Below are 24482 nucleotides of genomic sequence, written 5' to 3' on the forward strand. Positions count from 1 at the left end.
GAAATTATATATAGATGTTTGTTCTAAACCAGTCAACATGTGTTATAATCTTATCGGCAGCCTGGCCATTGTTTATAAGCAGGGTTGAGAAATTCTCACTATAGTTTATTGGTTTTGAGTGAAAAAGCCACTAGTACACTCAAATGTTACATGTAGAATATGTCCTGTATCAAAAACCTAAGGCATATCTTAGCTGCTACTGGCTCAAGGCTAAAAAGTATATGAGGTGCCAAAGTGCCCCATTACCTCCCTATATGCCAAACACTACATAGACAAAGAAGGGATTCCAAGCTTCCATAAATGGAGAGTAGGCGAGCTGGACTAATACGACACTAATAAGCTTGTATCTTGTGGTATACCCTAAACAGTCCCCTTTTGGGGGACTGTGGATGGCTTTTTATAGATGTGTATGCTGGAGGAACAGATGCATTAAAAATATTTCAGTATTATGTTGGTCCCTAAAATAGCCCAGATCACCTAGTTCCCACACACTAATACAGCAATTAAATAAATTAAACAATTGAAACCTGTCTAGCTTTAAATAAACAAAAATATGTAAAAAGTAAACTTGTCTGCAGCCTTGGTCCATACACACATTGTAGAGATTTGTAGGTGGCCTCATCCACCAGCTGGAACAATCCTGCTCTAAGCATCAACCAGCAAGGCATACCTTGTTAAATCTGCCCAATCATATTGGAGGTCTCTTGGCAAATCTGTTCCTTCTGTTCCGCGTTCTGGCACAGATCTAATGTCAGGTCTATCAGTAGTGCCCATGTACCTACTGTTTTTGGTTATCACCTTAATTTAGATGATTACTAAAATCTAATTGGCACTAATCAACTTAAATAACATACTTTGAGTAGACATTTTGATATTGGGATTATACACACACATGTATAGATACACACCTAACTGTGAATTGAAGTGTCTTACACGTTTTTGCTGTCATGTACTGATCTGTTAATCACATTTTCAGGTTCATATAAGAGTGGCTTCTCCACCTATAAAATATCCATGTTATATGGGCATAAATATCCCAACAAAAGAGGAACTTATTGCAAACAGACCAGAATTCAAGGACTTGGCTGGCTATCTAGGTAAGAATACTTATCTAACACACACATACACACAATAGGGTTGGCTATTGATGTAATACCGGGGTGCATGCATGAGAACCAACAGGGAAGGACCAAAAAAGTCCAATAGCTGTCTCGTATTCTTAGTTTCTTTCATGTAATTAGCAAGAGTCCATGAGCTAGTGACTTATGGGATATACATTCCTACCAGGAGGGGCAAAGTTTCCCAAACCTCAAAATGCCTATAAATACACCCCTCACCACACCCACAATTCAGTTTTACAAACTTTGCCTCCGATGGAGGTGGTGAAGTAAGTTTGTGCTAGATTCTACGTTGATATGCGCTCCGCAGCAAGTTGGAGCCCGGTTTTCCTCTCAGCGTGCAGTGAATGTCAGAGGGATGTGAGGAGAGTATTGCCTATTTGAATGCAATGATCTCCTTCTACGGGGTCTATTTCATAGGTTCTCTGTTATCGGTCGTAGAGATTCATCTCTTACCTCCCTTTTCAGATCGACGATATACTCTTATATATACCATTACCTCTGCTGATTCTCGTTTCAGTACTGGTTTGGCTTTCTACAAACATGTAGATGAGTGTCCTGGGGTAAGTAAATCTTATTTCTCCACGGTCCACGGCGTCATCCTTACTTGTGGGATATTCTCTTCCCCAACAGGAAATGGCAAAGAGCCCAGCAAAGCTGGTCACATGATCCCTCCTAGGCTCCGCCTACCCCAGTCATTCTCTTTGCCGTTGTACAGGCAACATCTCCACGGAGATGGCTTAGAGTTTTTTAGTGTTTAACTGTAGTTTTTATTATTCAATCAAGAGTTTGTTATTTTAAAATAGTGCTGGTATGTACTATTTACTCTGAAACAGAAAAGAGATGAAGATTTCTGTTTGTATGAGGAAAATGATTTTAGCAACCGTTACTAAAATCCATGGCTGTTCCACACAGGACTGTTGAGAGGAATTAACTTCAGTTGGGGGAACAGTGAGCAGTCTTTTGCTGCTTGAGGTATGACACATTCTAACAAGACGATGTAATGCTGGAAGCTGTCATTTTCCCTATGGGATCCGGTAAGCCATTTTTATTCAGACAGTAAATAAGGGCTTCACAAGGGCTTATTAAGACTGTAGACATTTTCTGGGCTAAATCGATCATATTTACACATATTTAGCCTTGAGGAATCATTTAATCTGGGTATTTTTTGTAAAATAATATCGGCAGGCACTGTTTTAGACACCTTATTCTATAGGGGCTTTCCCTAATCATAGTCAGAGCCTCATTTTCGCGCCGGTATGGCGCACTTGTTTTTGAATACAGCATGACATGCAGCTGCATGTGTGTGAAGCTCTGATACATAGAAAAGTCTTTCTGAAGGCATCATTTGGTATCGTATTCCCCTTTGGGCTTGGTTGGGTCTCAGCAAAGCAGATTCCAGGGACTGTAAAGGGGTTAAATATAAAAACGGCTCCGGTTCCGTTATTTTAAGGGTTAAAGCTTCCAAATTTGGTGTGCAATACTTTTAAGGCTTTAAGACACTGTGGTGAAATTTTGGTGAATTTTGAACAATTCCTTCATACTTTTTCGCAATTGCAGTAATAAAGTGTGTTCAGTTTAAAATTTAAAGTGACAGTAACGGTTTTATTTTAAAACGTTTTTTGTGCTTTGTTATCAAGTTTATGCCTGTTTAACATGTCTGAACTACCAGATAGATTGTGTTCTGACTGTGGGGAAGCCAAGGTTCCTTCTCATTTAAATAGATGTGATTTATGTCATAAAAAATTTAGAAAAAATGATGCCCAAGATGATTCCTCAAGTGAGGGGAGTAAGCATGGTACTGCATCATCCCCTCCTTCGTCTACACCAGTCTTGCCCATACAGGAGGCCCCTAGTACATCTAGCGCGCCAATACTCCTTACTATGCAACAATTAACGGCTGTAATGGATAATTCTATCAAAAACATTTTAGCCAATATGCCCACTTATCAGCGAAAGCGCGACTGCTCTGTTTTAGAAAATACTGAAGAGCATGAGGACGCTGATGATATTATTTCTGAAGGGCCCCTACACCAGTCTGAGGGGGCCAGGGAGGTTTTGTCTGAGGGAGAAATTTCAGATTCAGGAAAAATTTCTCAACAAGCTGAACCTGATGTGATTACTTTTAAATTTAAGTTGGAACATCTCCGCGCTCTGCTTAAGGAGGTGTTATCCAATTTGGATGATTGTGATTTTCTGGTCATTCCAGAAACACTATGTAAAATGGACAAGTTCCTAGAGGCCCCGGGGCCCCCCGAAGCTTTTCCTATACCCAAGCGGGTGGCGTACATTGTTAATAAAGAATGGGACAGGCCCGGTATACCTTTCGTACCTCCCCCCATATTTAAAAAATTGTTTCCTATAGTCGACCCCAGAAAGGACTTATGGCAGACAGTCCCCAAGGTCGAGGGGGCGGTTTCTACTCTAAACAAGCGCACCACTATACCCATAGAAGATAGTTGTGCTTTCCAAGATCCTATGGATAAAAAATTAGAAGGTTTGCTAAAAAAGATGTTTGTTCAGCAAGGTTACCTTCTACAACCAATTGCATGCATTGTCCCTGTCACTACAGCCGCGTGTTTCTGGTTCGATGAGCTAGAAAAGGCGATTATTAGTAATTCTTCTTCTTATGAGGAGATTATGGACAGAATTCGTGCTCTTAAATGGCTAATTCTTTCACCCTAGACGCCACCTTGCAATTGGCTAGGTTAGCGGCGAAAAATTCTGGGTTTGCTATTGTGGCGCGCAGAGCGCTTTGGTTAAAATCTTGGTCAGCGGATGCGTCTTCCAAGAACAAATTGCTTGACATTCCTTTCAAGGGGAAAACACTGTTTGGCCCTGACTTGAAAGAGATTATCTCTGATATCACTGGGGGCAAGGGCCACGCCCTTCCTCAGGATAGGTCTTTCAAGGCCAAAAATAAACCTAATTTTCCTCCCTTTCGCAGAAACGGACCAGCCCCAAGTGCTACGTCCTCTAAGCAGGAGGGTAATACTTCTCAAGCCAATCCAGCCTGGAGACCAATGCAAGGCTGGAACAAAGGAAAGCAGGCCAAGAAACCTGCCACTGCTCCCAAGACAGCATGAGATGCGGGCCCCCGATCCGGGACCGGATTTGGTGGGGGGCAGACTCTCTCTCTTCACTCAGGCTTGGGCAAGAGATGTTCTGGATCCTTGGGCGCTAGAAATAGTCTCCCAAGGTTATCTTCTGGAAGTGATTCATCCTGTTCCATTAAAAGAACGAGGGATGGGGTTCTACTCCAATCTGTTCGTAGTTCCCAAAAAAGAGGGAACGTTCAGACCAATCTTAGATCTCAAGATCCTAAACAAGTTTCTCAAGGTTCCATCGTCCAAAATGGAAACCATTCGAACAATCCTTCCATCCAGGAAGGTCAATTCTTGACCACGGTGGATTTAAAGGATGCGTATCTACATATTCCTATCCACAAGGAACATCATCGGTTCCTAAGGTTCGCATTCCTGGACAAGCATTACCAGTTCGTGGCGCTTCCTTTCGGATTAGCCACTGCTCCAAGGATTTTCACAAAGGTACTAGGGTCCCTTCTGGCGGTGCTAAGACCAAGGGGCATTGCTGTAGTACCTTACTTGGACGACATTCTGATTCAAGCGTCGTCCCTTCCTCAAGCAAAGGCTCACACGGACATAGTCCTGGCCTTTCTCAGATCTCACGGATGGAAAGTGAACGTGGAAAAGAGTTCTCTATCTCCGTCGACAAGAGTTCCCTTCTTGGGAACAATAATAGACTCCTTAGAAATGAGGATTTTTCTGACAGAGACCAGAAAAACAAAACTTCTAAACTCTTGTCGGATACTTCATTCCGTTCCTCTTCCTTCCATAGCGCAGTGCATGGAAGTGATAGGTTTGATGGTAGCGGCAATGGACATAGTTCCTTTTGCGCGCATTCATCTAAGACCATTACAACTGTGTATGCTCAGTCAGTGGAATGGGGACTATACAGACTTGTCTCCGAAGATACAAGTAAATCAGAGGACCAGAGACTCACTCCGTTGGTGGCTGTCCCTGGACAACCTGTCACAAGGGGTGACCTCCCGCAGACCAGAGTGGGTCATTGTCACGACCGACGCCAGTCTGATGGGCTGGGGCGCGGTCTGGGGATCCCTGAAAGCTCAGGGTCTTTGGTCTCGGGAAGAATCTCTTCTACCGATAAATATTCTGGAACTGAGAGCGATATTCAATGCTCTCAAGGCTTGGCCTCAGCTAGCGAGGGCCAAGTTCATACGGTTTCAATCAGACAACATGACGACTGTTGCGTACATCAACCATCAGGGGGGAACAAGGAGTTCCCTGGCGATGGAAGAAGTGACCAAAATCATTCAATGGGCGGAGACTCGCTCCTGCCACCTGTCTGCAATCCACATCCCAGGAGTGGAAAATTGGGAAGCGGATTTTCTGAGTCGTCAGACATTGCATCCGGGGGAGTGGGAACTCCATCCGGAAATCTTTGCCCAAATCACTCAACTGTGGGGCATTCCAGACATGGTTCTGATGGCCTCTCGTCAGAACTTCAAGGTTCCTTGCTACGGGTCCAGATCCAGGGATCCCAAGGCGACTCTAGTAGATGCACTAGTAGCACCTTGGACCTTCAAACTAGCTTATGTATTCCCGCCGTTTTCCTCTCATCCCCAGGCTGGTAGCCAGGATCAATCAGGAGAGGGCGTCGGTGATCTTGATAGCTCCTGCGTGGCCACGCAGGACTTGGTATGCAGATCTGGTGAATATGTCATCGGCTCCACCATGGAAGCTACCTTTGAGACGGGACCTTCTTGTTCAAGGTCCGTTCGAACATCCGAATCTGGTCCCACTCCAGCTGACTGCTTGGAGATCGAACGCTTGATCTTATCAAAGCGAGGGTTCTCAGATTCTGTTATTGAAACTAGAAAAATTTACCACAAAATTTGGAAAAAATATATCTGTTGGTGTGAATCTAAAGGATTCCCTTGGGACAAGGTTAAGATTCCTAAGATTCTATCCTTCCTTCGAGAAGGATTGGAAAAAGGATTATCTGCAAGTTCCTTGATGGGACAGATTTCTGCCTTGTCTGTGTTACTTCACAAAAAGCTGGCAGCTGTGCCAGATGTTCAAGCCTTTGTTCAGGCTCTGGTTAGAATCAAGCCTGTTTACAAACCTTTGACTCCTCCTTGGAGTCTCAACTTAGTTCTTTCAGTTCTTCAGGGGGTTCCGTTTGAACCCTTACATTCCGTTGATATTAAGTTATTATCTTGGAAAGTTTTGTTTTTGGTTGCAATTTCTTCTGCTAGAAGAGTTTCAGAATTATCTGCTCTGCAGTGTTCTCCTCCTTATCTGGTGTTCCATGCAGATAAGGTGGTTTTACGTACTAAACCTGGTTTTCTTCCAAAAGTTGTTTCTAACAAAAACATTAACCAGGAGATAGTCGTGCCTTCTCTGTGTCCGAAACCAGTTTCGAAGAAGGAACGTTTGTTGCACAATTTGGATGTTGTTCGCGCTCTAAAATTCTATTTAGATGCTACAAAGGATTTTAGACAAACATCTTCCTTGTTTGTTGTTTATTCTGGTAAAAGGAGAGGTCAAAAAGCAACTTCTACCTCTCTCTCTTTTTGGATTAAAAGCATCATCAGATTGGCTTACGAGACTGCCGGACGGCAGCCTCCTGAAAGGATCACAGCTCCTTCCACTAGGGCTGTGGCTTCCACATGGGCCTTCAAGAACGAGGCTTCTGTTGATCAGATATGTAGGGCAGCGACTTGGTCTTCACTGCACACTTTTACCAAATTTTACAAGTTTGATACTTTTGCTTCTTCTGAGGCTATTTTTGGGAGAAAGGTTTTGCAAGCCGTGGTGCCTTCCATTTAGGTGACCTGATTTGCTCCCTCCCTTCATCCGTGTCCTAAAGCTTTGATATTGGTTCCCACAAGTAAGGATGACGCCGTGGACCGGACACACCTATGTTGGAGAAAACAGAATTTATGTTTACCTGATAAATTACTTTCTCCAACGGTGTGTCCGGTCCACGGCCCGCCCTGGTTTTTTAATCAGGTCTGATAATTTATTTTCTTTAACTACAGTCACCACGGTATCATATGGTTTCTCCTATGCAAATATTCCTCCTTAACGTCGGTCGAATGACTGGGGTAGGCGGAGCCTAGGAGGGATCATGTGACCAGCTTTGCTGGGCTCTTTGCCATTTCCTGTTGGGGAAGAGAATATCCCACAAGTAAGGATGACGCCGTGGACCGGACACACCGTTGGAGAAAGTAATTTATCAGGTAAACATAAATTCTGTTTTTCTGTGACACTCTAAGCTATGGTTGGGCACTTTGTTTATAAAGTTCTAAATATATGTATTCAAACATTTATTTGCCTTGACTCAGAATGTTCAACATTCCTTATTTTTCAGACAGTCAGTTTCATATTTGGGATAATGCATTTGAATTAATAATTTTTTCTTACCTTCAAAAATTTGACTCTTTTTCCCTGTGGGCTGTTAGGCTCGCGGGGGCTGAAAATGCTTCATTTTATTGCGTCATTCTTGGCGCTGACTTTTTTGGCGCAAAAAATCTTTTCCGTTTCCGGCGTCATACGTGTCGCCGGAAGTTGCGTCATTTTTTGACGTTATTTTGCGCCAAAAGTGTCGTTGTTCCGGATGTGGCGTCATTTTTGGCGCCAAAAGCATTTAGGCGCCAAATAATGTGGGCGTCTTATTTGGCGCTAAAAAATATGGGCGTCGCTTTTGTCTCCACATTATTTAAGTCTCATTTTTCATTGCTTCTGGTTGCTAGAAGCTTGTTCTTTGGCATTTTTTCCCATTCCTGAAACTGTCATTTAAGGAATTTGATCAATTTTGCTTTATATGTTGTTTTTTCTCTTACATATTGCAAGATGTCTCACGTTGCATCTGAGTCAGAAGATACTACAGGAAAATCGCTGTCTAGTGCTGGATCTACCAAAGCTAAGTGTATCTGCTGTAAACTTTTGGTAGCTATTCCTCCGGCTGTTGTTTGTATTAATTGTCATGACAAACTTGTTAATGCAGATAATATTTCCTTTAGTAAAGTACCATTGTCTGTTGCAGTTCCTTCAACATCTAAGGTGCAGAATGTTCCTGATAACATAAGAGATTTTGTTTCTGAATCCATAAAGAAGGCTATGTCTGTTATTTCTCCTTCTAGTAAACGTAAAAAATCTTTTAAAACTTCTCTCCCTACAGATGAATTTTTAAATGAACATCATCATTCTGATTCTGATGACTCTTCTGGTTCAGAGGATTCTGTCTCAGAGATTGATGCTGATAAATCTTCATATTTATTTAAAATGGAATTTATTCGTTCTTTACTTAAAGAAGTACTAATTGCTTTAGAAATAGAGGATTCTGGTCCTCTTGATACTAATTCTAAACGTTTGGATAAGGTATTTAAATCTCCTGTGGTTATTCCAGAAGTTTTTCCTGTTCCTAATGCTATTTCTGCAGTAATTTCCAAAGAATGGGATAAATTGGGTAATTCATTTACTCCTTCTAAACGTTTTAAGCAATTATATCCTGTGCCGTCTGACAGATTAGAATTTTGGGACAAAATCCCTAAAGTTGATGGGGCTATTTCTACCCTTGCTAAACGTACTACTATTCCTACGTCAGATGGTACTTCATTTAAGGATCCTTTAGATAGGAAAATTGAATCCTTTCTAAGAAAAGCTTATCTGTGTTCAGGTAATCTTCTTAGACCTGCTATATCTTTGGCTGATGTTGCTGCAGCTTCAACTTTTTGGTTGGAAACTTTAGCGCAACAAGTAACACATCATGATTCTCATGATATTATTCTTCTTCTTCAGCATGCTAATAATTTTATCTGTGATGCCATTTTTGATATTATCAGAGTTGATGTCAGGTTTATGTCTCTAGCTATTTTAGCTAGAAGAGCTTTATGGCTTAAGACTTGGAATGCTGATATGGCTTCTAAATCAACTCTACTTTCCATTTCTTTCCAGGGTAACAAATTATTTGGTTCTCAGTTGGATTCTATTATCTCAACTGTTACTGGTGGGAAAGGAACTTTTTTACCTCAGGATAAAAAATCTAAAGGTAAAAACAGGACTAATAATCGTTTTCGTTCCTTTCGTTTCAACAAAGAACAAAAGCCTAATCCTTCATCCTCAGGAGCAGTTTCAGTTTGGAAACCATCTCCAGTCTGGAATAAATCCAAGCCTGCTAGAAAGGCAAAGCCTGCTTCTAAGTCCTCATGAAGGTGCGGCCCTCATTCCAGCTCAGCTGGTAGGGGGCAGGTTACGTTTTTTCAAAGAAATTTGGATCAATTCTGTTCACAATCTTTGGATTCAGAACATTGTTTCAGAAGGGTAGAGAATTGGTTTCAAGATGAGACCTCCTGCAAAGAGATTTTTTCTTTCCCGTGTCCCAGTAAATCCAGTGAAAGCTCAAGCATTTCTGAATTGTGTTTCAGATCTAGAGTTGGCTGGAGTAATTATGCCAGTTCCAGTTCCGGAACAGGGGATGGGGTTTTATTCAAATCTCTTCATTGTACCAAAGAAGGAGAATTCCTTCAGACCAGTTCTGGATCTAAAAATATTGAATCGTTATGTAAGGATACCAACGTTCAAGATGGTAACTGTAAGAACTATCTTGCCTTTTGTTCAGCAAGGGCATTATATGTCCACAATAGATTTACAGGATGCATATCTGCATATTCCGATTCATCCAGATCATTATCAGTTCCTGAGATTCTCTTTTCTGGACAAGCATTACCAGTTTGTGGCTCTGCCGTTTGGCCTAGCTACAGCTCCAAGAATTTTTTCAAAGGTTCTCGGTGCCCTTCTGTCTGTAATCAGAGAACAGGGTATTGTGGTATTTCCTTATTTGGACGATATCTTGGTACTTGCTCAGTCTTTACATTTAGCAGAATCTCATACGAATCGACTTGTGTTGTTTCTTCAAGATCATGGTTGGAGGATCAATTTACCAAAAAGTTCATTGATTCCTCAGACAAGGGTAACCTTTCTGGGTTTCCAGATAGATTCAGTGTCCATGACTCTGTCTTTAACAGACAAGAGACGTCTAAAATTGATTTCAGCTTGTCGAAACCTTCAGTCACAATCATTCCCTTCGGTAGCCTTATGCATGGAAATTCTAGGTCTTATGACTGCTGCATCGGACGCGATCCCCTTTGCTCGTTTTCACATGCGACCTCTTCAGCTCTGTATGCTGAATCAATGGTGCAAGGATTACACAAAGATATCTCAATTAATATCTTTAAAACCGATTGTTCGACACTCTCTAACGTGGTGGACAGATCACCATCGTTTAATTCAGGGGGCTTCTTTTGTGCTTCCGACCTGGACTGTAATTTCAACAGATGCAAGTCTCACAGGTTGGGGAGCTGTGTGGGGATCTCTGACGGCACAAGGAGTTTGGGAATCTCAGGAGGTGAGATTACCGATCAATATTTTGGAACTCTGTGCAATTTTCAGAGCTCTTCAGTTTTGGCCTCTTCTGAAGAGAGAATCGTTCATTTGTTTTCAGACAGACAATGTCACAACTGTGGCATATATCAATCATCAAGGAGGGACTCACAGTCCTCTGGCTATGAAAGAAGTATCTCGAATTTTGGTTTGGGCGGAATCCAGCTCCTGTCTAATCTCTGCGGTTCATATCCCAGGTGTAGACAATTGGGAAGCGGATTATCTCAGTCGCCAAACGTTGCATCCGGGCAAATGGTCTCTTCACCCAGAGGTATTTCTTCAGATTGTTCAAATGTGGGAACTTCCAGAAATAGATCTGATGGCGTCTCATCTAAACAAGAAACTTCCCAGATATCTGTCCAGATCCCGGGATCCTCAGGCGGAGGCAGTGGATGCATTATCACTTCCTTGGAAGTATCATCCTGCCTATATCTTTCCGCCTCTAGTTCTTCTTCCAAGAGTAATCTCCAAGATTCTGAAGGAATGCTCGTTTGTTCTGCTGGTAGCTCCGGCATGGCCTCACAGGTTTTGGTATGCGGATCTTGTCGGGATGGCCTCTTGCCAACCGTGGACTCTTCCTTTAAGACCAGACCTTCTGTCACAAGGTCCTTTTTTCCATCAGGATCTGAAATCCTTAAATTTAAAGGTATGGAGATTGAACGCTTGATTCTTGGTCAAAGAGGTTTCTCTGACTCTGTGATTAATACTATGTTACAGGCTCGTAAATCTGTATCTAGAGAGATATATTATAGAGTCTGGAAGACTTATATTTCTTGGTGTCTTTCTCATCATTTTTCTTGGCATTCTTTTAGAATACCGAGAATTTTACAGTTTCTTCAGGATGGTTTAGATAAGGGTTTGTCTGCAAGTTCCTTGAAAGGACAAATCTCTGCTCTTTCTGTTCTTTTTCACAGAAAGATTGCTATTCTTCCTGATATTCATTGTTTTGTACAAGCTTTGGTTCGTATAAAACCTGTCATTAAGTCAATTTCTCCTCCTTGGAGTTTGAATTTGGTTCTGGGAGCTCTTCAAGCTCCTCCCTTTGAACCTATGCATTCATTGGACATTAAATTACTTTCTTGGAAAGTTTTGTTCCTTTTGGCCATCTCTTCTGCCAGAAGAGTTTCTGAATTATCTGCTCTTTCTTGTGAGTCTCCTTTTCTGATTTTTCATCAGGATAAGGCGGTGTTGCAAACTTCTTTTGAATTTTTACCTAAAGTTGTGAATTCCAACAACATTAGTAGAGAAATTGTGGTTCCTTCATTATGTCCTAATCCTAAGAATTCTAAGGAGAAATCATTGCATTTTTTGGATGTTGTTAGAGCTTTGAAATATTATGTTGAAGCTACTAAGTCTTTCCGAAAGACTTCTAGTCTATTTGTTATCTTTTCCGGTTCTAGAAAAGGCCAGAAAGCTTCTGCCATTTCTTTGGCATCTTGGTTGAAATCTTTAATTCATCTTGCCTATGTTGAGTCGGGTAAAACTCCGCCTCAGAGGATTACAGCTCATTCTACCAGGTCAGTTTCTACTTCCTGGGCGTTTAGGAATGAAGCTTCGGTTGATCAGATTTGCAAAGCAGCAACTTGGTCCTCTTTGCATACTTTTACTAAATTCTACCATTTTGATGTATTTTCTTCTTCTGAAGCAGTTTTTGGTAGAAAAGTACTTCAGGCAGCGGTTTCAGTCTGAATCTTCTGCTTATGTTTTTCATTAAACTTTATTTTGGGTGTGGATTATTTTCAGCAGGAATTGGCTGTCTTTATTTTATCCCTCCCTCTCTAGTGACTCTTGTGTGGAAAGATCCACATCTTGGGTAATCATTATCCCATACGTCACTAGCTCATGGACTCTTGCTAATTACATGAAAGAAAACATAATTTATGTAAGAACTTACCTGATAAATTCATTTCTTTCATATTAGCAAGAGTCCATGAGGCCCGCCCTTTTTTTGTGGTGGTTATGATTTTTGTATAAAGCACAATTATTCCAATTCCTTATTTTATATGCTTTCGCACTTTTTTATCACCCCACTTCTTGGCTATTCGTTAAACTGAATTGTGGGTGTGGTGAGGGGTGTATTTATAGGCATTTTGAGGTTTGGGAAACTTTGCCCCTCCTGGTAGGAATGTATATCCCATACGTCACTAGCTCATGGACTCTTGCTAATATGAAAGAAATTAATTTATCAGGTAAGTTCTTACATAAATTATGTTTTTGCCTTTTATAGAACCAGTCCTGTCATAAGTGTTAGTCTGCATGCCCTTGTTGACCATTCCCCTTGTAAAACCCAGGCTGCACAAATAGTGCTTGGCAAATAGTCCATTTTTTTAGTATTTGTATGATAATAATGTATTTGTATTCAGAAATGCCTTCCCCTAACATACAGGGAGTGCAGAATTATTAGGCAAGTTGTATTTTTGAGGATTAATTTTATTATTGAACAACAACCATGTTCTCAATGAACCCAAAAAACTCATTAATTTCAAAGCTGAATAGTTTTGGAAGTAGTTTTTAGTTTGTTTTTAGTTATAGCTATTTTAGGGGGATATCTGTGTGTGCAGGTGACTATTACTGTGCATAATTATTAGGCAACTTAACAAAAAACAAATATATACCCATTTCAATTATTTATTTTTACCAGTGAAACCAATATAACATCTCAACATTCACAAATATACATTTCTGACATTCAAAAACAAAACAAAAACAAATCAGTGACCAATATAGCCACCTTTCTTTGCAAGGACACTCAAAAGCCTGCCATCCATGGATTCTGTCAGTGTTTTGATCTGTTCACCATCAACATTGCGTGCAGCAGCACCCACAGCCTCCCAGACACTGTTCAGAGAGGTGTACTGTTTTCCCTCCTTGTAAATCTCACATTTGATGATGGACCACAGGTTCTCAATGGGGTTCAGATCAGGTGAACAAGGAGGCCATGTCATTAGATTTTCTTCTTTTATACCCTTTCTTGCCAGCCACGCTGTGGAGTACTTGGACGCGTGTGATGGAGCATTGTCCTGCATGAAAATCATGTTTTTCTTGAAGGATGCAGACTTCTTCCTGTACCACTGCTTGAAGAAGGTGTCTTCCAGAAACTGGCAGTAGGACTGGGAGTTGAGCTTGACTCCATCCTCAACCCGAAAAGGCCCCACAAGCTCATCTTTGATGATACCAGCCCAAACCAGTACTCCACCTCCACCTTGCTGGCGTCTGAGTCGGACTGGAGCTCTCTGCCCTTTACCAATCCAGCCACGGGCCCATCCATCTGGCCCATCAAGACTCACTCTCATTTCATCAGTCCATAAAACCTTAGAAAAATCAGTCTTGAGATATTTCTTGGCCCAGTCTTGACGTTTCAGCTTGTGTGTCTTGTTCAGTGGTGGTCGTCTTTCAGCCTTTCTTACCTTGGCCATGTCTCTGAGTATTGCACACCTTGTGCTTTTGGGCACTCCAGTGATGTTGCAGCTCTGAAATATGGCCAAACTGGTGGCAAGTGGCATCTTGGCAGCTGCACGCTTGACTTTTCTCAGTTCATGGGCAGTTATTTTGCGCCTTGGTTTTTCCACACGCTTCTTGCGACCCTGTTGACTATTTTGAATGAAACGCTTGATTGTTCGATGATCACGCTTCAGAAGCTTTGCAATTTTAAGAGTGCTGCATCCCTCTGCAAGATATCTCACTATTTTTTACTTTTCTGAGCCTGTCAAGTCCTTCTTTTGACCCATTTTGCCAAAGGAAAGGAAGTTGCCTAATAATTATGCACACCTGATATAGGGTGTTAATGTCATTAGACCACACCCCTTCTCATTACAGAGATGCACATCACCTAATATGCTTAATTGGTAGTAGGCTTTCGAGCCTATACAGCTTGGAGTAAGACAACATGCATAAAGAGGATGATGTGGTCAAAATACTCATTTGCCTAATAATTCTGCACTCCCTGTATGTCTTCATTGCTGTATCATAAAAACATACAAAGTTATTAATAAAATAAGAGTTTTCATGCTGTCATGGGAAATAAGGTTATTTATTTTCTTTAAAGATACGATGAGTTCAAGGATCATTATAATTACTAATGGGATATTCACCTCCTGGTCAGCAGGAGGAGGCAAAGAGCACCACAGCAGAGCTGTTAAATAGCTCATCCCTTCCCTCCCACTCCAGTCATTCTCTTTGCTCTTTGTTAGTGATAGGAAGAGGTAAAGTGAGTTGTAAAAATAGATTCTTCAATCAAAAGTTTATTATTTTTAAAGTAGTACAAGATTGTGCTGCTTTGTTCTAGCGTGTAGCCGTAGTCCAAATCAGTCTCTTCAGTAGAGCAATGGTGGCTTTAGAGCAATGGGAACTTGTGGGACATAATTCTCACTGCGCCTCCCATATATTTTGCTGCCCTATTCCTGATAGCCTAAGTAAGATTACTCAGGCTTTATCTTTTTCCACAGGGCTATGGGAAGGAGAGGACCTCTTAAACCTCCTGAGCTGCCTTGCTGTCGGGCAGAATTAAAAGGTAAGTGCTGACTTTTTATTCTGGGTCTGGGGTAAGATCTCAGAAGAAGTGGAGCACTTTAATTTATGGGACATAGAGACTCCTATTTATAGAGGAGGACAATTTAGACAGCACCTTATTAGCAGGCACCGGAGGCTGAGGAGAGATTAGGACTTTTTCACTATGAGCTTGTTTCTCTGGGTCTGTGTAAAAAAAGAGGAAACGCTCAGTATGAGGTGAATGCTTATAGATTGGGAGACTTTCAATTCTGTTTATTTTACTATCAGCAATAGATCCGTTTCTATAGAATAATGGCGACCGGGATTTCGCCTTGATAACGTCCACGATGAGCGGAGCTTCGAGTGGTGCCAATTTGGCTTGCGCATTCTGCTTTTTTTTTTCTTTTTTTTTTTTTGCAACGTGTACTTCCTTCTAGTACAGAAAGATAAGGGCAGTGGTTAGTGAGCTGCGTGAGAACCGGACAGCACTACTATGCTGTATCCGGGTTTTTGGACTGCAGAAATAAAATGCATTTGAAGACACAGTAACATCTTTTATGTGTTAACCCTTTAAGGACACTGCTTTCAGTTTGCTCAATTGTTTTATGACGGAAAAATTCCGTCATATGTCCTTAAGAGGTTAAATGTTGAATAAAAGATTACATCTGTTTATGTGTACATTTGAGTACCGTTAACCTTTCCTCTACATGCAGAAATAAAATGCGACGTTTTAACATTTAAAGACACAGTAACATCTTTTATGTTTTAAATGTTTAATAAAAAAAAATTTCAACTGTTTTTTGGATATTTTTTTATTTTTGAACAAGAGGTCCTGCTAGATGGGGTTTTGTTTTGTAAAGTTAATGCCCTGATGCCAATGTGAATACACATTTTTTTCTGTTCTTCTATGTGAAGAATGTTAGGTTGTTCAGATAGACCATTTCTGAGCCAACTCCTTTTTAAGGCAGATACTGTTTAAGAATCTATTGATAAAGTTCAATTTATGCCGCAAATCTCTCCTCAAGTGTCCCAATGTTATAGCCCTCACAGGCAGTGCCCTGCACTTTATCTCAATCTCCTTCTGGAGTTACTTTGCCATTTTTTCCCCATGCTGCGGGTTGGCGCCAAAGGAAATGGGTTACATCAGTGAATACGTTTTCCGCATGTTTCTGCCCTGAGAGCTGAAAAGGAAGATTCTTCGGTAGTGTCTGAAGAAGAAAAAATCTGACGGTAATTCATTTATCTGAAGTAATTTAATTCAAGTTTAACCGGACATACCTCCATTTATAATTAAGGAGGCTTGGAAAATAGTTCCCAAGGTGGAAGGAGCCGTTTCCACCTTAGCTAAGAGATCTACTATTCCCATAGAGGATAGTTGTGGCTTCAAAGACCCTATGGAAATAAGGGTCTATTCAATAAGATGTATGTGCAACAGGGCTTACAGGCAGCCAGCTGGGTACATTGCTACCGTCACTAGTGCAGTGGCATATTGTTTAGAGGACGGAAACTTCTTTGGATGAAATCCAGGATAGGATAAAAGCTCTTAAACTAGCTAATTCCTTTATATGGATGTCTCCCTTCAAGTTATCAATTTTGGAGCCAAGATTTTGAGTATCTCTTTTTCCCAGCTTGCAGAGCCTTATGGTTAAAGCCTTGGTCTGCGGATGTGTCCTCTCAGTCTAAACTGCTGGCTATCCTTACAAGGGGAAGACCTTTTTTTTTTTTTTTTTTTTTTTTTTTACACCTGGCCTGTCGGAGATTATCTCTGATATCCCGGGTGGTAAGGGTCATCTTTTCCCGCAGGATAAGAGAAACAAACAGACAAAAAGGACGACAGAGCAATTTTCGTTCCTTTTTGGAATTTCAAGGGTAGTTCTTCCTCTACTGTCTCCAATCAGGAACAGACTAAGCCTACATGGAGATACAATCCATAAAGCCTGCTGTTGAATTAAGGACAGCATGACGGGCATGCCCCGATCCGGGACCGGATCTTGTAGGGGGCAGACTTTCCTTCTTCGCTCAATGTTGGCTTAAGATGTTCTGCATCCCTGGGTAATAAAAAAAAATTTAGACCTCAGGAGTCTAAACAAAATTCTCAGGGTACCGTCCTTCAAAATGGAAACTATTTGTTCTATTTTTCCTTTGACCCTAGAGGGTCAGTTTATGACAACAGTGGATGAAAGGACGTGTACCTACATGTTCCCATCCACTGGGATCATCCAAAGTTTCTAAGGTTTGTCTTTCTGGTCAAACACTTCCAGTTTGTGAATTGCAGTGGCACCTTATCTCGACGACATCCTAGTCCAGATGCCATCTTTTCAACTAGCAAGATCCCACACAAACCTGGTGTTATCCTTCCTTCGATCTCACTGGTGGAAGGTAAATTTTGGAAAAGAGAGAGTTTTCTAGTTCCAAATTCAAGGGTAACTTTCTTAGGATCCACTATAGACAACCTGTTAATTTATATTTTGAGAAAAATCTGACAGAAGTCAGGAAATTAAAGATTACGATACTTGTTTTAGTCCTTCAGTCCACTCCTTGGCCGTCAGTGGCTCAGTGCATGGAGTTACGGGCTGAGGGTGACGACAATGGAAATCCTCCCGTTTGCTCGTTTACATCTCAGACCTCTGCAGTTAAACATGCTCAGGCAATGGAACGAAGATTATGCAGACTTGTCTCCTTGAATAACTCTGGAGCAGGAGACAAGGGACTCTCTTCGATGGTGGTTGTCTCTGGATCATCTTTCCCAGGGAACCTGCTTTCGCAGACCATCTTGGGTGATTGTGACAATAGACGCCAGCCTTCTGGGGTGGGGAGCAGTCTGGGGCTCCCTAAAGGCTCAGGGAGTTTGGACTCAGTCGGAGTCTATTTTTCCTATAAACATTCTGGAACTGAGAGCAATCTACAATGCTCTCCTGACCTGGCCTCAGTTAGCCACGGTCCAGTTTATCAGGTTCCAGTTGGACATAACTTCAGTGGCTTACATCAATCATCAGGGAGGAACGAGGAATTCCTTAGTGATGACAGAGGTAACCAAAATAATCCAGTGGGCGGAGGCCCACTCTTGTTTCCTGTTGGTGATCCACATCCCAGGGGTAGACAACTGATAGGCGGATTTCTTGAGCAGGCAGATCTTTCATCTGGGGGAGTGGGAGCTCCATCCGGAAGTGTTCTCCAACCCGATTCTCAGGTGGGGTCAGCCGGAATTGGATCTCATGGCATCTCGACAGAATACCAAGCTCCCAAGATACGGGTCGAGGTCCAGGGACCCCCAGGTAGAACTGATAGATGTTCTGGTGGTTCCTTGGAACTTCAGTCTAGCATACCTATTTCCTCCGTTTGCTCTTCTTCCTCGGGTAATTGCTTGAATCAAACAGGAGAGGGCCTAGGTGATTCTCATAGTACCGGCCTGGCCTCACAGGGATTGGTATGCAACTCTGGTGGATGTGACATCTCTGCCATCTTGGAGACTTCCGTTGAGGAAGGACCTTCTGATTCAAGGGCCCTTCTTTCACCCAAATCTAGTTTCTCAGAAACTGACCGCTTGGAGATTGAACACTTAATTTTAGCCAAGTGGGGGTTTGCTGACTTGGTCATTGAGACCTTGATTCAGGCTCGTAAACCTGTAACTAGAAGGGTTTACCATAAGATTTGGCGTAAATATCTCTATTGGTGCGAATCCAAGGGCTACTCATGAGTAGAGTTAAGATTCCTAGATCAGGCCTGTGTTCAAACCAGTTACTCCTCCATGGAGTCTTAATTTAGTTCTCAAAGTTCTTCAAGGGGGCTCCATTTAAGCCCATGCATTCCTTCGATATTAAGTTGTTATCTTGGAAAGTTTTATTTCTTGTTGCTATTTCTTCTGCTTGGAGAGTGTCAGAGCTCTCAGCATTGCAGTATGAGTCTACTTATCTTATTTTCCATTCGGATAAGGTAGTTTTACTTACTAAACTAGGATTTCTTCCTAAGGTTGTTTCTGATCGGAACATTAATCAGGAGATTGTTGTTCATTCCTTGTGTCCTAATCCTTCTCAGAAGGAAGGACTTTGGCACAATTTGGATGTGGCCCGTGCATTAAAGTTTTACCTGCAGGCGACTAAAGACTTTTGTCAATCTTTTTTTCTTTTTTTTGGTTTTCTCAGGAAAACGCAAGGGTCAGAAAGCTATGACTACTTCTTTCATATGCAAAACGTATGATACTCTTCAGCCAAAAAGAAACTGCTGGACAACAGCCTCCCGAGAGAATTACGGCTCATTCCACTAGGGCTGTTGGTTCCTCATGGGCGTTCAAAAATGAAGCTTCTGTGAAACAGATTTACAAGGCTGCAACTTGGTCCTCTCTTCACACTTTTTCAAAGTTTTACTAATTTGACACTTTTGTCTCGGCTGAGGCCGCTTTTGGGACAAAGGTTCTTTAAGCAGTGGTGCCTTCCGTTTAGGTTCCTTGTCTTGTCCCTCCCGTATCATCTGTGTACTCTAGCTTGGGTATTCCCATTAGTAATTAAGATGATCCATGGACTCATCGTGTCTTAAAAAAGAAAAGAAAATGTATGCTTACCTGATAAATGTATTTATTTTTTGACACGATGAGTCCACGGCCCGCCCTGTTCTTGTACGACAGGTTGTTGGGTATTTTAAACTTCAGACACCTCTGCACCTTGGCTTTTCTTTTCTCTTCCTAACTTTGGTCAAATGACTGGAGTGGGAGGGAAGGGAGGAGCTATTTAACAGCTCTGCTGTGGTGCTCTTTGCCGCCTCCTGCTGACCCGGAGGTGAATATACCATTAGTAATTAAGATGATCCGTGGACTCATCGTGTCAAAAAAGAAATACATTTTTCAGGTAAGCATAAATTTTCTTATTGTGTATGGCTCTTCCAAAATATATAAATTAACTGTGTGGTGCTCTTATTTAATTATTTTGGCATGTTTATGTAAATTGTTAAACAGAAATGTGTATACCATCTTCACAAACTAAAATGTAAGAATTGTCTATTTCTAACATTAGATTTACACCTGTTCTTCACGTCTGCATCCCACAGTGACTACTAACTTTGTACTCTGTAGAATTGTGAAAATATTATACAGCCTGAAACAAAAATAACAGATTACAGTATAAGGAATTCTACAACAATGCAGGCATATATTGATTAAATGACTCATGATGGTATGATGCGTAATTGTATTCCTAATATTATAATAGAAAGTTTCCATTCAATAATGGTCGTGGTAGTAAATTTCATTTGTGACAATATATAAAGGACGCCTTATGCATTTTGTATTGTGAAGTATAAGTTGTGTGTATAAGTTCATAGGTTAGTTTGTGTCCCCATGGCAAAACATGCTGTTATCTGATATGTCATTGCAGTTAGTTAATTAATATAACACTGTTGGTTATGCAAAACTTGGGAATGGGTAATAAAGGGAATATCTATCTTTTTAAACCATAAAAATTCTGGAGTATACTGTCCCTAACATTTATTTCCTTCTTCCCAGAGACAGAACTTTTCTTCACTTTCTGCAATGAGATTTTTTTTTTAGTGAAAAATTTTCTGCAGGTTATTTTTAAATAAAATTCAATTTTAAATTAGACAGTTACACTAAGGCACCAGTTTAATGTGTTGATTAACTGAAGATTAAAGCAATTTTCTCCAACATAGGTGTGTCCGGTCCACGGCGTCATCCTTACTTGTGGGATATTCTCTTCCCCAACAGGAAATGGCAAAGAGCCCAGCAAAGCTGGTCACATGATCCCTCCTAGGCTCCGCCTACCCCAGTCATTCTCTTTGCCGTTGTACAGGCAACATCTCCACGGAGATGGCTTAGAGTTTTTTAGTGTTTAACTGTAGTTTTTCATTATTCAATCAAGAGTTTGTTATTTTCAAATAGTGCTGGTACGTACTATTTACTCAGAAACAGAAAAGAGATGAAGAATTCTGTTTGTATGAGGAAAATGATTTTAGCAACCGTAACTAAAATCCATGGCTGTTCCACACAGGACTGTTGAGAGCAATTAACTTCAGTTGGGGGAACAGTTTGCAGTCTCTTGCTGCTTGAGGTATGACACATTCTAACAAGACGATGTAATGCTGGAAGCTGTCATTTTCCCTATGGGATCCGGTAAGCCATGTTTATTACGATTGTAAATAAGGGCTTCACAAGGGCTTATTTAAACTGTAGACTTTTTTTTTGGGCTAAATCGATTGATATTAACACTTATTTAGCCTTGAGGAATCATTTATTCTGGGTATTTTGATTTAATAATATCGGCAGGCACTGTTTTAGACACCTTATTCTTTAGGGGCTTTCCCAAAGCATAGGCAGAGTCTCATTTTCGCGCCGGTGTTGCGCACTTGTTTTTGAGAGGCATGGCATGCAGTCGCATGTGAGAGGAGCTCTGATACTCATAAAAGACTTCTGAAGGCGTCATTTGGTATCGTATTCCCCTTTGGGTTTGGTTGGGTCTCAGCAAAGCAGATACCAGGGACTGTAAAGGGGTTTAAAGCTTAAAACGGCTCCGGTTCCGTTATTTTAAGGGTTAAAGCTTCCAAAATTGGTGTGCAATATTTTCAAGGCTTTAAGACGCTGTGGTGAAAATTTGGTGAATTTTGAACAATTCCTTCATGTTTTTTCGCAATTGCAGTAATAAAGTGTGTTCAGTTTAAAATTTAAAGTGACAGTAACGGTTTTATTTTAAAACGTTTTTTGTACTTTCTGATCAAGTTTATGCCTGTTTAACATGTCTGAACTACCAGATAGACTGTGTTCTGAATGTGGGGAAGCCAGAATTCCTATTCATTTAAATAAATGTGATTTATGTGATAATGACAATGATGCCCAAGATGATTCCTCAAGTGAGGGGAGTAAGCATGGTACTGCATCATTCCCTCCTTCGTCTACACGAGTCTTGCCCACTCAGGAGGCCCCTAGTACATCTAGCGCGCCAATACTCCTTACTATGCAACAATTAACGGCTGTAATGGATAATTCTGTCAAAAACATTTTAGCCAAAATGAACCCTTGTCAGCGTAAGCGTGGATGCTCTGTTTTAGTTACTGAAGAGCATGACGACGCTGATATTAATATCTCTGAAGGGCCCCTAACCCAATTTGAGGGGGCCAGGGAGGTTTTGTCTGAGGGAGAAATTACTGATTTAGGGAACATTTCTCAGCAGGCTGAATCTGATGTGATTACATTTAAATTTAAATTGGAACATCTCCGCATTTTGCTTAAGGAGGTATTATCCACTCTGGATGATTGTGAAAATTTAGTCATCCCAGAGAAACTATGTAAAATGGACAAGTTCCTAGAGGTGCCGGGGCTCCCAGAAGCTTTTCCTATACCCAAGCGGGTGGCGGACATTGTTAATAAAGAATGGGAAAGGCCCGGTATTCCTTTCGTCCCTCCCCCCATATTTAAAAAATTGTTTCCTATGGTCGACCCCAGAAAGGACTTATGGCAGTCAGTCCCCAAGGTCGAGGGAGCGGTTTCTACTTTAAACAAACGCACCACTATTCCCATAGAGGATAGTTGTGCTTTCAAAGATCCTATGGATAAAAAATTAGAAGGTTTGCTTAAAAAGATGTTTGTTCAGCAGGGTTACCTTCTACAACCCATTTCATGCATTGTCCCTGTCACTACAGCCGCATATTTCTGGTTTGATGAACTGCTTAAGGTGCTCGATAGTGACTCTCCTCCTTATGAGGAGATTATGGACAGAATCAATGCTCTCAAATTGGCTAATTCTTTCACTCTAGACGCCTCTTTGCAATTGGCTAAGTTAGCGGCTAAGAACTCTGGGTTTGCTATTGTGGCGCGCAGAGCGCTTTGGTTGAAATCTTGGTCGGCTGATGCGTCTTCCAAGAACAAGCTACTAAACATTCCTTTCAAGGGGAAAACGCTGTTTGGTCCTGACTTGAAAGAGATTATATCTGATATCACTGGGGGTAAGGGCCACGCCCTTCCTCAGGATCGGCCCTTCAAGGCAAAAAATAGACCTAATTTTCGTCCCTTTCGTAAAAACGGACCAGCCCAAGGTGCTACGTCCTCTAAGCAAGAGGGTAATACTTCTCAGGCCAAGCCAGCTTGGAGACCAATGCAAGGCTGGAACAAGGGAAAGCAGGCCAAGAAACCTGCCACTGCTACCAAGACAGCATGAAATATTGGCCCCCGATCCGGGACCGGATCTGGTGGGGGGCAGACTCTCTCTCTTCGCTCAGGCTTGGGCAAGAGATGTTCTGGATCCTTGGGCGCTAGAAATAGTCTCCCAGGGTTATCTTCTGGAATTCAAGGGACTTCCCCCAAGGGGGAGGTTCCACAAGTCGCAGTTGTCTTCAGACCACATAAAAAGACAGGCGTTCTTACATTGTGTAGAAGACCTGTTAAAAATGGGAGTGATTCATCCTGTTCCATTAAGAGAACAAGGGATGGGGTTCTACTCCAATCTGTTCATAGTTCCCAAAAAAGAGGGAACGTTCAGACCAATCCTAGATCTCAAGATCTTAAACAAATTTCTCAAGGTCCCATCGTTCAAGATGGAAACCATTCGAACTATCCTTCCTTCCATCCAGGAAGGTCAATTTATGACCACGGTGGATTTAAAGGATGCGTATCTACATATTCCTATCCACAAGGAACATCATCGGTTCCTAAGGTTTGCATTCCTGGACAAACATTACCAGTTCGTGGCGCTTCCTTTCGGATTAGCCACTGCTCCAAGGATTTTCACAAAGGTACTAGGGTCCCTTCTAGCGGTGCTAAGACCAAGGGGCATTGCAGTAGTACCTTACCTGGACGACATTCTGATTCAAGCGTCGTCCCTTCCTCAAGCAAAGGCTCACACGGACATTGTCCTGGCCTTTCTCAGATCTCACGGCTGGAAAGTGAACGTGGAAAAGAGTTCTCTATCCCCGTCAACAAGGGTTCCCTTCTTGGGAACAATTATAGACTCCTTAGAAATGAGGATCTTTCTAACAGAGGCCAGAAAAACAAAGCTTCTGGACTCTTGTCGGATACTTCATTCCGTTCCTCTTCCTTCCATAGCTCAGTGCATGGAAGTGATCGGGTTGATGGTGGCGGCGATGGACATAGTTCCTTTTGCGCGCATTCATCTAAGACCATTACAACTGTGCATGCTCAGTCAGTGGAATGGGGACTATACAGACTTGTCTCCGAAGATACAAGTAAATCAGAGGACCAGAGACTCACTCCGTTGGTGGCTGTCCCTGGACAATCTGTCTCAAGGGATGATGTTCCACAGACCAGAGTGGGTCATTGTCACGACCGACGCCAGTCTGATAGGCTGGGGCGCGGTCTGGGGATCCCTGAAAGCTCAGGGTCTTTGGTCTCGGGAAGAATCTCTTCTACCGATAAATATTCTGGAACTGAGAG

At 41.7% G+C, this 24482-nt stretch overlaps 1 protein-coding gene across 1 annotated transcript in view; it reads left to right on the forward strand.

Moving 5' to 3' along the window:
- Nucleotides 1–24482, forward strand: part of LOC128650191 (amidophosphoribosyltransferase) — a gene marked incomplete in the record, with an annotated part of 250484 nt that overhangs the window by 210792 nt on the left and 15210 nt on the right. Inside the window, 1 exon segment of the mRNA XM_053703937.1 lies at nt 977–1097. Within this exon segment, the coding sequence (XP_053559912.1) occupies nt 977–1097 (121 nt within the window).

The sequence above is a fragment of the Bombina bombina genome, chromosome 2, assembly GCF_027579735.1.
Source record: "Bombina bombina isolate aBomBom1 chromosome 2, aBomBom1.pri, whole genome shotgun sequence".
NCBI lineage: Eukaryota > Metazoa > Chordata > Amphibia > Anura > Bombinatoridae > Bombina > Bombina bombina.